The sequence below is a fragment of the Aplysia californica genome, unplaced genomic scaffold, assembly GCF_000002075.1.
Source record: "Aplysia californica isolate F4 #8 unplaced genomic scaffold, AplCal3.0 scaffold00124, whole genome shotgun sequence".
Lineage (NCBI taxonomy): Eukaryota > Metazoa > Mollusca > Gastropoda > Aplysiida > Aplysiidae > Aplysia > Aplysia californica.
This window is the reverse complement of record NW_004797394.1, coordinates 397,496-398,611: the sequence shown is the minus strand read 5'-3', so window position 1 is coordinate 398,611 and position 1,116 is coordinate 397,496. Positions and strand designations below refer to the sequence as shown.

Genomic DNA, 1,116 nt, shown 5'->3' with positions numbered 1-1,116 from the left:
AAGAAGAAGAAGAAGAAGAAGAAGAAGAAGAAGAAGAAGAAGAAGAAGAAGAAAAAGAAGAAGAAGAACAAGAAGAACAAGAAGAACAAGAAGAACAAGAAGAAGAACAAGAACAAGAGAAGAACAAGAAGAAGAAGATCGTACCTGTTCGTCCTCCTTGTCCTCCTTGTCCGCCCATCATAGCCTTGAGGTCCGCGGGCAGTTCACCAAATCCCGTCCTCACGGTACCGTCTGGCATAGTCACCTGCCAGCGCTTCCCAACTGTCACCCGGCCCCCAGCACCGCCTCCTCCTGCTTGACCACCTCCTTGACCGCTCCTCCAGCTCATACCGGCTCCTCCTCCTCCTCCTCCTCCTCCTCCTCCTGCAGCTACTCCCATCCCTCTTCCACCAGAACCAGCACCTCTGCTTCGTGTTACTACTCTTGCTCCGCCATTCCAACTGGAGACTCGTCCCCCTCCTCCACCACCTCCTCCTCCTCCTCCCCCTCCTCCTACTCGACTACTACCGCTCCAGCTCATACCGGCTCCTCCTGTAGCCCCTCCTCCTCCTCCTCTGACTGATGGTCCTCCTCCTCCTCCTCCTCCCATTCCTGCTCCAGGGGCGTTTATCGAACTCCTGGTCTCACTGCCTACTCGGCTACTACTGCTCCAGCTCAGACCAGCTCCCCCACCTCCTCCTCCTCCCATCCCTCCACCAGACATACTACCAGTCCAGGCGGCGCCCCCCTGACCAGAGACCCCTTGACGATTCATCATAGCTCTGATGTCACTGGGGATATCCCCTACCCCAGACCGGACACTGCCGTCTGGCATGGTCACTTGCCAGTTCCTCTGTAGCCGCCCGCCTTGTCGCTGCATGAGCGCCTTGAGGTCAGCAGGCATCTCGCCTTCACCAGACCTCACGCTGCCGTCCGGCATCTGGACTGACCACTTGCTGACCACTCGATTTAATCCTGGACGGTACTGAAGGAAAAAAAAATATGAAGCAGAGTAGTGAAATCAGGCGGTCGGCAAAATATTGAAAGTGAAGAAACTTATATTTTTCAGCAAGATTGTGGATTTGTATCGTATTTTTGTGTTGTTTTCTTATGTTTGTTGTCGTTTTGTTTTGTTTG

The 1,116-nt window shown here is 53.6% G+C and overlaps 1 protein-coding gene across 1 annotated transcript in view; it reads right to left on the bottom strand.

The window, feature by feature from the left end:
- Positions 1-1,116, bottom strand: part of LOC101848038 — a gene marked incomplete in the record, with an annotated part of 35,357 nt that overhangs the window by 5,242 nt on the left and 28,999 nt on the right. The window contains 1 exon segment of the mRNA XM_035969181.1: positions 145-964. Within this exon segment, the coding sequence (XP_035825074.1) occupies positions 145-964 (820 nt within the window).